The following is a 12,157-nucleotide window of genomic DNA, read 5'->3' on the forward strand; positions in this document are numbered from 1 at the left end:
ACACTTTCATCTGGGGTGGTTACCCAGGAAGGCCATATATCCATCCTTCAATGATCGTCAAGCTTTTGAGAAGGTAATGATTTAAATATACACTAGTTATGTGTCTGCTGGGCTGACCTATTTGCCCAGTATATTTACCCTATCTTAGCTCCACCTACTATGATCGCTCTTTTTTGGTTTTTCCATTTCAGGAAGTCATTCTACTTACTGTGATTATTACCATAATGGTTCTTGAAGAATGATCTCCCTATGCTGATTTTTTATGGAAAATACGGAAAATTCTTTGATCTAGTAGTTAGGAACTCTATTGCCTTATGTGGATCCTCAATTGCCGAACAACTACTTTATTTGGAGACGCCAAATGTTTTTAAGTGATTTTATTATTACCTGTTTACCATATCTATGTCTAACCTCTATATGATCCATGTGATCGAATAATGTTTTTTGAATGATAATATTACTCCGCTTGGATTTTCAAGTAACCACTTTTGTTTGAGCAGTACTGCATCTGTCACACTGCTATTTTTTGTTAGGTACATATTGGGTTCATAAATCCACACTAATTACGAGTGAGATGGAGATATTAATATGACATATTTATATGTGTCATATTAGGTGGCTTTTTCTCGTTTGGTTCTGTAATAAGTGTTAACGTGTGCCCTGAGCCCCCATTCACATCAATGTGATTTGTCATGCAATTTGAGTTTAACATCGCATGACAAGTTGCATCTTATTTGTGCCTATGGAAGAGTTCGACTCTGAATTGCACCGATTTTAAAAAAGGTTCCTGCACTATTTTTGCCGATTTCATGTGTGCTTGAAGTCGCACAGATGTCAGCAAACCGCACATGAAATCGCACTGACCGGCGAATTCGCATTCGATGTGAACCAGGGTGAAAGATACTTATTCTTAAAAAATCTGACTGTTATTTACAGCCATTGAGGTTTGAAATGCATTGTGTGACTCGAATGTGAATTGAATCTTTGTCTCCAAAGTTGATCTGTGAAGGTGCATAGAAGATTGGTCACTCCTTCCATAACAGTGAGTGTCATCTGTGACTGATTTCCATATGAAAACCTCCTAGGGCAAGCTGGAATTGCTGGTTACTTTGAATTCAGCAAGTTTGTGTTTAATTATAGAAGGAATGAAATCAGCTGTGAAACTGCCTATCCCTAACAGGGAGGAGCCCAGGTGGCCTGCAGAGGCGAAGGTGTCACTGCAATGCTGAACACTTCCTGCTTGTCACTGTGGCCAGCAGACTCTCCTCCACTCAGTACCAGTCTTCTGTGTGTGCTGGGAGCACAGCAATCTGTCCCTATGCTGCTGACACTGTGCCTGGGATTATACGTCCTTCCCTTCTCTCTATCCTCCTCTGTCGGAGCTGGTGAGTGTTCCGGTTGTGGAACTTTTCTAACTTTTGCTGAGATTTGCTTATGTCTTCATATAGATCTGCTTCTGTAGAAACATTGGGTGATCATTGTCCTGCCTGGACTGTCCTTGTCAGATCAGCTGGCAATCATTCAATCATTACATCAATGGGTAGCAGCAGGCAGCCAAAATCGCTCATCCCTGGGGATATCGTGTATGTTGTATCTGCTGATCTCTATTCCTATGAGACACGACTGCAGTATCTGTAAACTCTCCTGCTACGTACATTCAGGTGTCATCAGCATGACTTTTGAAGCAAAAATGTTTTGTAAGAGGAGATTGGTACTTCGTTCATGGCATAGAGACTGTTCACCTTGCAAAGAGACTGTTAACCTCTTGCCGCCCATGTAAAACACATACACTATATTACCAAAAGTATTGGGACGCCTGCCTTTACACGCACATGAACTTGGCAACCCAGTCTTAGTCTGTAGGGTTCAATATTGAGTTGGCCCACCCTTTGCAGCTATAACAGCTTCAACTCTTCTGGGAAGGCTGTCCACAAGGTTTAGGAGTGTGTCTACCATGGTGTTTGACCATTCTTCCAGAAGCACATTTGTGAGGTCAGGCACTGATGTCGGATGAGAAGGCGTGGCTCACAGTCTCCGCTCTAATTCATCCCAAAGGTGTTCTTTCGGGTTGAGGTCAGGGCTGTCCACAAGGTTTAGGAGGGTGTCGATGGGAATGTTTGACCATTCTTCCAGAAGCGCATTTTTTAGGTCAAGCACTGGTGTCGGACAAGAATACCTGGCTCAAAGTCTCCACTCTAATATATCCCAACGGTGTTCTATCGGGTTGAGGTGCAGGTGAGTCAAGTTCCTCCACCCCATACTCGCTTTATGGACTTTGCTTTGCGCACTGGTGCGAAGTCATGTTGGAACAGGAAGGGGCCATCCCCAAAGTGTTCCTACAAATTTGGGAGCATCAAATTGTTCAAAATGTCTCGGTATGCTGACTCCTTAAGAGTTCCCTTCACTGGAACAAAGGGGCCAAGCCCAACCCCTGAAAAATAACCCCAAACCATAATCCCCTCTCCACCAAACTTTACACTGGGCACAATGCAGTCAGGCAAGTACCGTTCTCCTGGCAACTGCCAAACCCTGACATATCCATCGGATTGCCAGACAGAGAAGCATGATTAGTCACTCCAGAGAGCATCTCTAGAGTCCAGTGGTGGCGTGCTTTACACCATCCGACACTTTGTATTGCACTTGGTGATGTAAGGCTTGGATGCAGCTGCTCGGCCATGGAAATCCATTCTATGGAGCTCTCTACACACTGTTGTTGTGCTAATCTGAAGGCCACATGAAGTTTGGAGGTCTTTAGCTATTGACTCTGCAGATAGCTGGAGACTTCTGTGCACTTCAGCATGTGCTGACCCCGGCCTATCACTTGATGGCTGAGTTGCTGTTGTTTACAGTTGCTTCCACTTTTTTATAATACCACTAACATTTAACTGTGGAATATTTAGTAGCAGGGAAATTTCACGGATGGACTTTCACTGAGTTCCTGAGAGTGACCCATTCTTCAACAAATGTTTGTAGAAGCAGTCTGCATGCATAAGTGGTTGATTTTATACACCTTTGGCCATGGAGGTGATTGGAACACCTGAACTCAATGATTTGAATGGGTGTCCCAATATTTTTGGCAATATAGTGTATGTGTGGCAGCGGCAGCAGAGAGTGGGTTTTAATGGCTGCATATATGTATCCATGGTGGCAGAGCTTTCTGTGCTGAGAGTATATTCACTGCACACTCCCAGCACAGTGACCCAGCAGTCAAAGACGGCTCTTGGTCTCTACTAATGATTGGAAGCCGGTGGGACTGGTTCCTGATCACGTGATCACTGTGACAGCCAACCACAGTGGTCGCATGATATACCGGTCCTTCCCTAAGACTCTATTAAGGGGACGTGGGGGGTCGGCGAGAATATATATATATATATATATAGATATAATTTTTTTTTTTGTTCACCCAATAATATACATATATTTAGTCCACTAATTGAAATACACTATTAGATTCCACCATCCATGCCATACAGCGGGGATGGATAAATTCCCCAGCAGGGCTATTGTATTTTTATAGCTGCTGTTAGAATACCCAAACAGCGGCTGCATCTGGTTGGACAAAACAAAATAAATATTTTCACTTCCAGTCACAAAGTCAGTTCTCAATCTGTACTTCTATACTGTTTGCATCGTTGTTGGAAACACTTCCCCTTACTCCCTATGTTAATAGCCATTTTAGGCTAATGAAAGGTTACCAACTACTTTTGGGAGCATACTTTTATCCAGGGGTGTTGCGAAAATTGTAAACCTCAGGAATATGGAATGCACAAATGAGCTTTATAGAGTGCAGTAGCCAGGCATTTTAAACATCCTGCACAGGGTATATGGTGTCAAGGTCAGGAGTGTATAACATAGAGCAAAACATACAGAGTGCATTTGTCAGGAGGATGTTACATTTTGCCTCTTTATTGATCAGAGGGAGGAAAATATGCCCCACTCCATTGGCCAGCAGTGGAGGATAAGATGCCTCTTTCGTATTGATAAGTGGAAAGAAAAGATGCCCACTTGCAGTGGTGGTTAATAGAAGGAAAAGAGTGTTTCACCTATTGCCACTCTAGGGGTGGAGACAAATGCCTCATTCTTTTGGTGGCTAGTGGGAGGAAATATATCTTCTTACATTGGTGGTCAGTGGGAGGGAAAGATTCCCCCTTCAATTAGTGGTCAGTGGGAGGGAAAGATTCCCCCTTCAATTGGTGGTTAGTGGAAGGAACGGATGTCCCCCTTCCATTGGTGGCCGATGGGAGGAAAAGGTGTCCAAGTTCATTGATGTTTGGAGGAAGGAAAATATGCACCCTTTCCATTGCTGGTAATTGGAAGAAGAAAAATCCTCCTTCCAGCGGTGGTCAGTGGGAGAAAATGATGGCCCTTTCCATTGGTAGTAAGTGGAAGGAAAAAATACCTCCTTTCCAATGGGGGTCAGTGGGAGGAAAAGCTATCCCCTTCCATTTGTGGTAAGTGAGTGGAAACAATTTTCCCTTCCATTGGTGGTCAGTTGGACTTCAGTGGAATTACTGTAAAGGAAATTAGCTATGTAAATTAGTTAATGAGTTTTAGGTTTTCTGAATTTGCTGGATTGGTCTGCTATTCAGTATTCCCTCCTTCGATGTTGATGGTTTTAAGGAGTAAAGACTGCAGCACTGACACACAGAGAGGTGGCAGGTGCATTCATTTCAGAATGACACAAAGTAGAGTGAAGTGGATGTTTTGCTGGGTCCCTTTCACTTGGGCCGGATCCAGTTTTGCTTAGCAGGGGATTCATCCACTGGCCCCCTACTGAGCTGACAGGGGCTCCTGGATGAAAGGTCTATGTCCGCTCTGCTCGTGCAGAGTGTAAACAGATATAGATAGCTCTCCTCTGAGCAGTCAGATGTAAACAGACTGGCTGTTCGTTTACACCCAACTGCCTTCTGATCCAATCAAGCCAGATGGAGGGGAACGATCCCCTGGGGGGATCATAAATACCACTCCCAGCATGCAATGGGGCCACCCTCCCCTGCAGTTGGCCAGGGCTGTATCCACATTCATGCTGTTTTTGCTTATCCCCTGCCTATGTTCTAGAAGGCTCTCCTGAAGGCAGGTGGGGCTCAAGACAAACTTAACCCCTTGAAGCCGACGTAACACAAATATGTGGACTCACTGAACTGGGCTTTTTTTCCATGGGGCCACATAATTGCTTACCTGTCTTTCTGCTGGGAGCACACGGACCGTGGTGTCACTGAGAGCTTTGGTTCCCGTTCTAACGATCGGGACCCAGGACTCCCCATTCTGGGTCACATGATCTCTGTGATAGCCTCTGATTGGTTATCACAGTGATAAGTCACTGTACAGCCCGGCCCCCTTGTTTTTTTTTTTTTCACCCTCTCTATGAATGGAGGAGAGAGATACATTGTATGTCTCTAACTCCTGGCATAGAAGGGGGGGAAGATAAATATTAAAAAATAAAGAAAATATACCTAGATCAAGGTTTGATCTAGTTCAGTGCCAGGGTAAGTGTTTGGGTCAAGATCAGGGTCAAAGGTATGGATTTGAAAAAAAAATTTGGTGTCAGTGTGTTTTAGGTAAAAAAAAAATAAAAACAAAATGTGCACTATTGCTTCTGGCCCTTACTACGGGTGCAGACAACAAATAACATACACATATATGGTATCGCTGCGATCGCCAAGAGCTCAAGAATTAATTTTGGGCTGTTCTTTGGTAAGTTATGGTAGTAACAAGAAACACACAGCTAAATTAAAAAAAATTTTTTTTTTACTTTTTTGGGCCAGTTTTCCTTTGATAATAAAAAAAAAATCAGGAGATATTAATTACTGTTTACCACCAAATGAAAGCCCAATTTGTCCTGAAAAAACAAGGTATAATTCACCTGGATGTACAAAGCAGTTGTGGTGATATGTATGATTTTACTAACACATGGCAATATTGCAAAATTGTGCTTAGGTATTTAGATTTGTTTTACCCTAAGGCGTGAAGAGGTTAAACAGCATCAGAGCTTCATGAGCATACCTGACTAATCAATTACAGCACTCTGTTAAGCAGAATACCATCCTGAATTTTCCTAACAACCTCTGTGTTAAGCAGAGAAAAACAGCTATACTTATCATAGCACCTAACCAGTAGGGTGCTACACTAAGAAAACCGATCACATTTTGTAAGATAACAATAGCTAACAAACACTACAGTGTTTGTCCTTAAAAAATTGAGTGACCAAGACCGTGCATGCTCAGAAACGAAATAATACAATACAATACATTACATCAGCTTTTCTCAACCAGGGTGCCCAGGCACCCTGGAGTGCCTTGAGCTTTCTTCAGGGGTGCCTTGGCAAAATGTCTACAAAATATCCAAAACTTGTATGCAAGCCAGCGGGTTGAACAAGCCTGCCTTTTAGTTACAGAAAGCCACAGGTTTTCATTGGGCACCATTATGGCCTGCTAGTCTCTGGCATCCTGACAACCAATGACATCATCAGTTGATAAGGAGGATGTCAGTTGCCTGCACAGCATCCTAGTTTTCCCCTCTCCATCACTGCTGGGTTCACATTAGCTCAGTGATGAAGAAAAGCTGAGGGAGAAGAGAAACACTGGAATACTAGTCGGTACCAGTGTGTGTGCAAACGTTTATTTGCTTTGGAAGAATAAATCACCTCCAATGTTAGGTGTCCCACATGTGTGGATGTTGCTGCATTATATAAAACTAATCAAAATAGTTTTTTACATTTTAGAATGAGGTGCCTCAAGACTGTCCATAATTGTAAAGGGTGCCTAGACTGAAAAAAGGTTGAGAAATACTGCATTACATCATCGCAGGACTTTGTATTCTGTCTTACGAGAATTTCCACAACTTTAGTAACCGCTTCTTTTTCGATATGAGACTAGCATGCAAAAAAACAGACAATCATTCGTCTGATATTCTCATTGTGTGTATGAGTCATAAGAAACACTTAGGGGTGCAAAATTCCACAAACCAGCCGGAGAACTGTGATGGATTGTTTGTAGACACGTGTTTTGCCATTTACAAGTTTATAGGTTTCTCAAACTCATAAATGATATGTTCGCTATACTGAGAACCTTCTGGGAGTTCAATAAAAGCCAAAAAAAGAGCCACTCAGTCCTCCATGAGAAAACCATCAGCGGATGCTTGTAAACCTAAAAAGGCAGTTAGAATACAATGTAGAATAGTAGACTGCAAGTGAATGCACTGTCAGTCATCGTTATTTACAGGTGATTTCCTTAGTGCTCGCATACCAGAACAGGGAGTGACGCAGACAGATGTCAGACTTGACCAATATTCATCTCCGATACTCAAATATAGCATTGTGTGGATTAATCATTTACTTACAGTCTATTGGGTTACAGTGCATGGTCTATGGCAAAAAGTCACTACATAAACTGCAGGTAGTATTCCCCCGTACTTTGTTTATGTCTGCTATGGTAATAAGCTTGTATTACTTCCTTTTTTTAAATTGATATGGATTTCATCTGAGTATCTGTATTTTGCCTCTCCTTCTCCTAGTAAATAGCAAGTAAATGTGCATTATAAAGAAAAAAAATAAAAATAATGCCTGCAGGGCCGCGCTGTAGCAATATCTGTCACCGGCCCGTTGCCAATACCATGTGACCTGCTGTGACCAATCACAGCAGGTCACATGACAGTTGTAAACAATGGATGGCTTCCTTTCATGCCATCCATTGTATACAATTTAGTCACTAGCTGTGATCGGTCACAGTGATCACATGCACAGACTGGGCCAATAACAGCCCATCTGTGTCATGTGACTATCTGTGACCGATCACAGCTAATCACAACAAAAAAACCTGAATGAACAGATATCATTTAGTTAAATGCTTGCTTATAGCAAAGACATTCTTTGATATAAGCAATCATTGTGTAAAAAGAAAACAAATTACTGATCACTTCCCCAAAGTAGTACAATTTTACTATGGCAACATTATACTACTTTGGTCATTGAGTAATATGAAAAAATCGTTAAAAAAAAAGAGAAAAAAAATTATTAAAAAAAAAATGGGAAAATATTATCAATTTTTTTTTTTTGTACTGTCACCAGACAGTGTCTCTGATCACTGCCACATCAGTTATATGATGATGCTATATTGCACTGGTGACAGTATGGTAGAAAAAAAACATTTTGTGACTTTTTTTTAAATTTCTTCATTTTCCAAAAAATTATGACAAACAAATTACAACTTCAAAAAACTCACCATCCTCTTACGAAATACGTCGGACTGTCTACTTTGCAAAGAGGGGACATGTGGGGGATATCTCTACTGTTCTGATATATCCCATAGTTTGTGAACTCTATAACTTTCCTACACACTAAATAATAAATACTGATTTGGGTTATTTTTACTAAAGAAATGTAGCAGAATACATCTTGGCCTAAACTTATCAAGAACAATTATTTATTTGCAAATGTTTATAACAGAAACAAAGAAAAAGCTCTAGTTGTGTGAACAAAATGATAAAAATTTAGTTTTGGTACAGTGTTGCATGACTGCACAATTGTCATTCAAAGTGTGAGAGCGCTGAAACCTGACAATTGACCTAGGCAGGAAGTGCCTGGTATTGAAGTGATTAAATGGTCTATACCCAGAGACCTCAGACATTTTTTAAAAACAACATCAAAGTGAAATTGCATCAATGAGAAACCATTTGCATGAATGAACAAAAAATTATCCAGCTGAGATCGGTTTAGCAAATATTGTTTCATTAGAAAAACTGGGCAAATATCTGAACCACTATAAGCATTCAAACTTATGATATACCCTTTACCTAATTTATCTGTCTTAGACCTTTTTAAGAATATTCTCAATTTATCAATATTCATTGATATATCCTAATTTTTTTTTTTATTTAACTTTCTTATTTGATTCTCCAGTTCAAAAAGAACCATACATTTATAAAAATATTTCACATATACACATTTCATATTACTCTTCCACCCTCCCCATATATCCTGGATTTTAAAACCTGATCTCCGTTTTTCCGACCGGTAAAATTTTGAATATACAACATGCGCCAAAAAAGGCCAAAGAAAAAAACCCTTGAAATAAATTGGCTTTATAAGGCGAAAAGCAAACGGAACACGTCGCATTGCCTAAATCAGTTGATATGGCAGGAGTGATTGGCCATTGACTGTCCACCTGATGTGTGGTGTGTGTGTGTTTTTTTTTTTTTTTTCATATATATATATATATATATATATATATATATATATTGCAAGAAGACAAATTATGTAATTTTAAGAAAAAAGGAGACTCCTGCCATCAATTTGTTAATGTGCAGCCAAGAGTATTGTTTATCCATTAAGTTTAACTGCTTCCCGACTGTCCTATAGCAGAAATACTGCTACAGGGTGGCACGGGTGTGCAAAATCACGTGCAGGGGCGGACTGGCCATTTGGAAACTCAGGCACTGCCCGAGGGCCTGGGGTCAGTAGGGGGCCCCATGAGATGCCCCTGGTACCTTTTTCATAGGCTTTTTTGAGTTTGGGCAAGGACACAGGGGTCCCATGATCCCCTATTGCACGGGGGCCCCATGAGTTGTCAGTCCGCCCCTGATCACGTGTATGTACGTGTGTGTGATATAAATCTCTCTCTCTCTCTCTCTCTCTCTCTCTCTCTCTATATATATATATATATATATATATATATATATATATATATATATATATGGTAGGCAAGTGATTAACTTCTGGTAAGTTAAATTCCATAGCAATCGTATTAATATTGCTGTCTAAAAAAAGTCAAGACATGTTGTCGGGTATACTGTCTTTTCATGGGCTAGAGGGACTCCAAATTGTTTACATACAGAACAAAATGAAGATAACAATTCCAGACATTTTGGCGAATCCTCAGGGCCCATGAAAAGAAAATCATCTAAATAATGTATAATGCAATTAGAACCGGCCTTTTTTGATACAACCCATTCAATTAATGTAGAGAATGCTTCAAAATAGGAGCATGACAGTGAGCACCCCATGCAGAGGCATTTATCAAAAAACAATGTATCGTCAAAGCAAAATCCAAATTAATTAAAAGATTGAGGGTGATGGGAAGTAACCGAAAAGCAGATTTAATATCTGCTTTTGCTAGTAATACATTGCTACCTAAAGATCAAATTTTTTCTGAAGCCTCATCGAATGATGTGTATGATACCGAGGATAACTCCTCCGATATTTGATCATTTAACAAGGCTTCTATGGTAAAAGACAAATTTATTTATTTATGGTACTTATATAGCGCTGTCAACGTTCCATTAATTCTTTACATTTTTTTCCCTGACTATATTATGTAAATTTCTGTGCGTTTCATCATGCACTGACCCCACACTGTCATTTTACGTGGCCTACCACTTTGTGGGTGAATTTCTGTTGTTCCCAGTTGCTTCCACTTTGTTCTAATGCCACTAACAGTTGACCGTGGAATATTCAGCAAGGAAATTTCATGGATGGACTTATTGTACAGGTGGCAACGTTTGAATTCACTGAGCTCCTGAGAGCGACTCTTTCTTTATCAAATGTTTGTAGAAGCAGTCTGCATGCCTAGGTGCTTGATTTATACACCTGTGGTCATGGAGGTGATTGTAACTCCTGAATCCAATGATTTGAAGGGGTGTCCCAATTCTTTTGCAATACTTTTGCAATATAGTGTATATTGTACATAGGCTGAGCTAATTCTCATTTTGTTTACCTCTGCCAAGCAGCTCCAGTGTTAAACTGGCCATACAGTGCTAGTATTTGGATTGAACATTTTTGGATTTTGGTTTATTTATTCCATTTTCATTTAGTGAGGTCAAATTGATTGTTTTTGATCATAGTAATGAGAAAATTCAAAGGAGCAGTGGTAGCAGGACATTGAATATTTTACTGTATACTTTGCATACCCAATCATGTACAGATAATTGTTAACTGGATAATGTAAGTAAATGGTCATGTAGTTGTTGAACTGTTGATAAATGGTGCAAATAGGTGAATTTTGGTAATCGGTAAAAAGATGGCTGTTTTGTGGTACCCTGTCTGAGCTTCTGCAATAGATTTTCAGGTGAAATTTCTGTGAGCTTGTGTGTCCTATGCCAAGGAGATCTATAGACATACAATTAGCAGCTCTGTCCACACAGGTCTTTATAAACCAAAATTTGCAAAAAATATGTTACAAATAAAGTCGCATTCTTTGACATTTAATTTGTATAATTATACATTTATTTTATGATTCCTTTTTACAGCACAATGTGTGAGCAACATTGTAAAAGCAACATTTGTCCTGCTTTATCAACATATGGCAGCTTGCCAGTATTTTTTCAACAGTTTTGCTGCTAAGCCAGTTTCTCCAAGAGGCTTAGAAATATTATTGGTATGCAAACATGAGGTTGTACTCAAATTACTTTTTTTTTTTTTTTTTACACATTCTTACATTGACTTTAGCTCATTGGCTCATTCACAGCAGCGAACCACACTGAAGACACACACCATTGGTGTGTGCTGAGAGTCAGTGCCGATCTTGGCACATCACGTGATTTCCTTTTATTTCACAGAACTTTCATTGAAATGTCACAAATGACATTCCAATACAGGTTTATTCACCACAGTGGCGTTGCAATGTGGCCATTCGCTTTGCAATCTGCTGCAGTTAAAAAAAGTAATGAGCGAAAATTTTCCGTGACACCATACGAAAGAAGGAATTTTTCCTTGTTTATGCATTGAGGCTGCTGTATAGTCCCAATGCATCTGGTGCGATTGAGCCCTAAAACGTAACTTTCCCTGTTGGTATGTAATGGTCGTTAAGAAACCATGAAGATGGGATTGCTGCTGTCACATCCCTTAGTTACATGGATTTCAATTATATAAAAGGCAAAAAATATTTTGTTTATAAACCCAAATAAGAAGTATAATAATAAAGGGCTTGGGTGAAAGGTAGGAATGAGTACACCATGCAAGGTTTGGCGTGTTGGGTGTTCAATGAACCCGGTGGGATGTTTGTGAACACCAAACATCAGTGAAGCTTATGGGAGCAGAATCTTGCAATATTTTTTCTGGCCTTTTTTAAGGTTGATTTGCAAAAAGTGGACACGTACCAGTGAAGATTAAAAAAAAAAAGTTTTTTGATTATTTGTTAGTACAATTTTTTTTTTAGAGATCTGC

General features: G+C 40.0%; 1 protein-coding gene across 1 annotated transcript in view; it reads left to right on the top strand.

Moving 5' to 3' along the window:
• The first annotated feature begins 1,248 nt into the window (after nucleotides 1-1,248).
• Nucleotides 1,249-12,157, top strand: part of LOC149457869 (lipase member H-like) — a 59,703-nt gene continuing 48,794 nt past the window's right edge. Inside the window, exon 1 of the mRNA XM_089682896.1 lies at nucleotides 1,249-1,385. Coding sequence (XP_089539022.1) covers nucleotides 1,319-1,385 — 67 coding nt within the window. The 5' untranslated portion in view covers nucleotides 1,249-1,318. The remainder of the gene's footprint in view (nucleotides 1,386-12,157) is intronic.

The sequence above is a fragment of the Staurois parvus genome, unplaced genomic scaffold, assembly GCF_062004578.1.
Source record: "Staurois parvus isolate SC_StPar_1 unplaced genomic scaffold, SC_StPar_1.0 ptg000299l, whole genome shotgun sequence".
Taxonomy (NCBI): Eukaryota; Metazoa; Chordata; class Amphibia; order Anura; family Ranidae; genus Staurois; species Staurois parvus.